This window comes from Parus major, chromosome 28 (genome assembly GCF_001522545.3).
Source record: "Parus major isolate Abel chromosome 28, Parus_major1.1, whole genome shotgun sequence".
NCBI classification, from domain to species: Eukaryota; Metazoa; Chordata; class Aves; order Passeriformes; family Paridae; genus Parus; species Parus major.
This window is the reverse complement of record NC_031797.1, coordinates 3,642,819-3,643,519: the sequence shown is the minus strand read 5'-3', so window position 1 is coordinate 3,643,519 and position 701 is coordinate 3,642,819. Positions and strand designations below refer to the sequence as shown.

The 701-nt window shown below is 62.9% G+C and overlaps 1 protein-coding gene across 1 annotated transcript in view; it reads right to left on the bottom strand.

Moving 5' to 3' along the window:
• Positions 1–154: 154 nt before the first annotated feature.
• Positions 155–701, bottom strand: part of MAP1S (microtubule associated protein 1S) — a 13,619-nt gene continuing 13,072 nt past the window's right edge. The window contains exon 7 of the mRNA XM_033520098.1: positions 155–599. Coding sequence (XP_033375989.1) covers positions 406–599 — 194 coding nt within the window. The 3' untranslated portion in view covers positions 155–405. The remainder of the gene's footprint in view (positions 600–701) is intronic.

Here is a 701-nt window from a genome sequence, read left to right as displayed (position 1 = left end):
CAACCTTTGCAGGGATGGGACCCCCCCAAAGTTGTCCCAGATTTGGAGACCCCCCCTCATTTTGAGGGTTTGGGTGTGGGGGGGGGGAGAATTGTGGCTCATCCAGGGAAAGGGAGGGGGGAAAAAAAAACCCCAAAATTCCAACAAAACACCAAAAATTTACCCTGTTCCATCGAGCTGCCCGCGGGGAGGGGGTGGGGACACACATCCTGTCCCCCCCTCCCTGTCCCCAGCTGGTCCCTTGTCCCCTCCCGGGGCTGGCAGCGGGTGCAGAGCGAGGCTGGCGTGGGGCGTGCGCGGCGTTTTTTGGGGAGGGGGAAGGTGGGGGGACACTGCCCCATCTCCCAGCGCGGTGTGGGGGGCTCTGAGGAGGGTGAGGAGGGTGAGGGTGACCCCCCTGAGCCCTCAGAACTCCACCTTGCAGGCGGGGAAGGTCTCGTCCTGCATGGCCACGGTGCTGTTGCTGCCCAGCACGGTGATGCCCAGCTCCTGCTGCCGCTCGTGCGTCTCCTGGTACCACTCGTGCATCACCAGCGAGTCGAAAGTGGGGATCAAAGTCACCTGAGGGGACGCCCAGGACACTCTGTCACCCCCAAATTATCAGCAAGGGGCACCCAGGACTTCTTGTCACCCGCCCTGCACTGGCAAGGGGCACCCAGGACTTTTTGTCACCCCCAAATTATCGGGAAGGGGCACCCAGG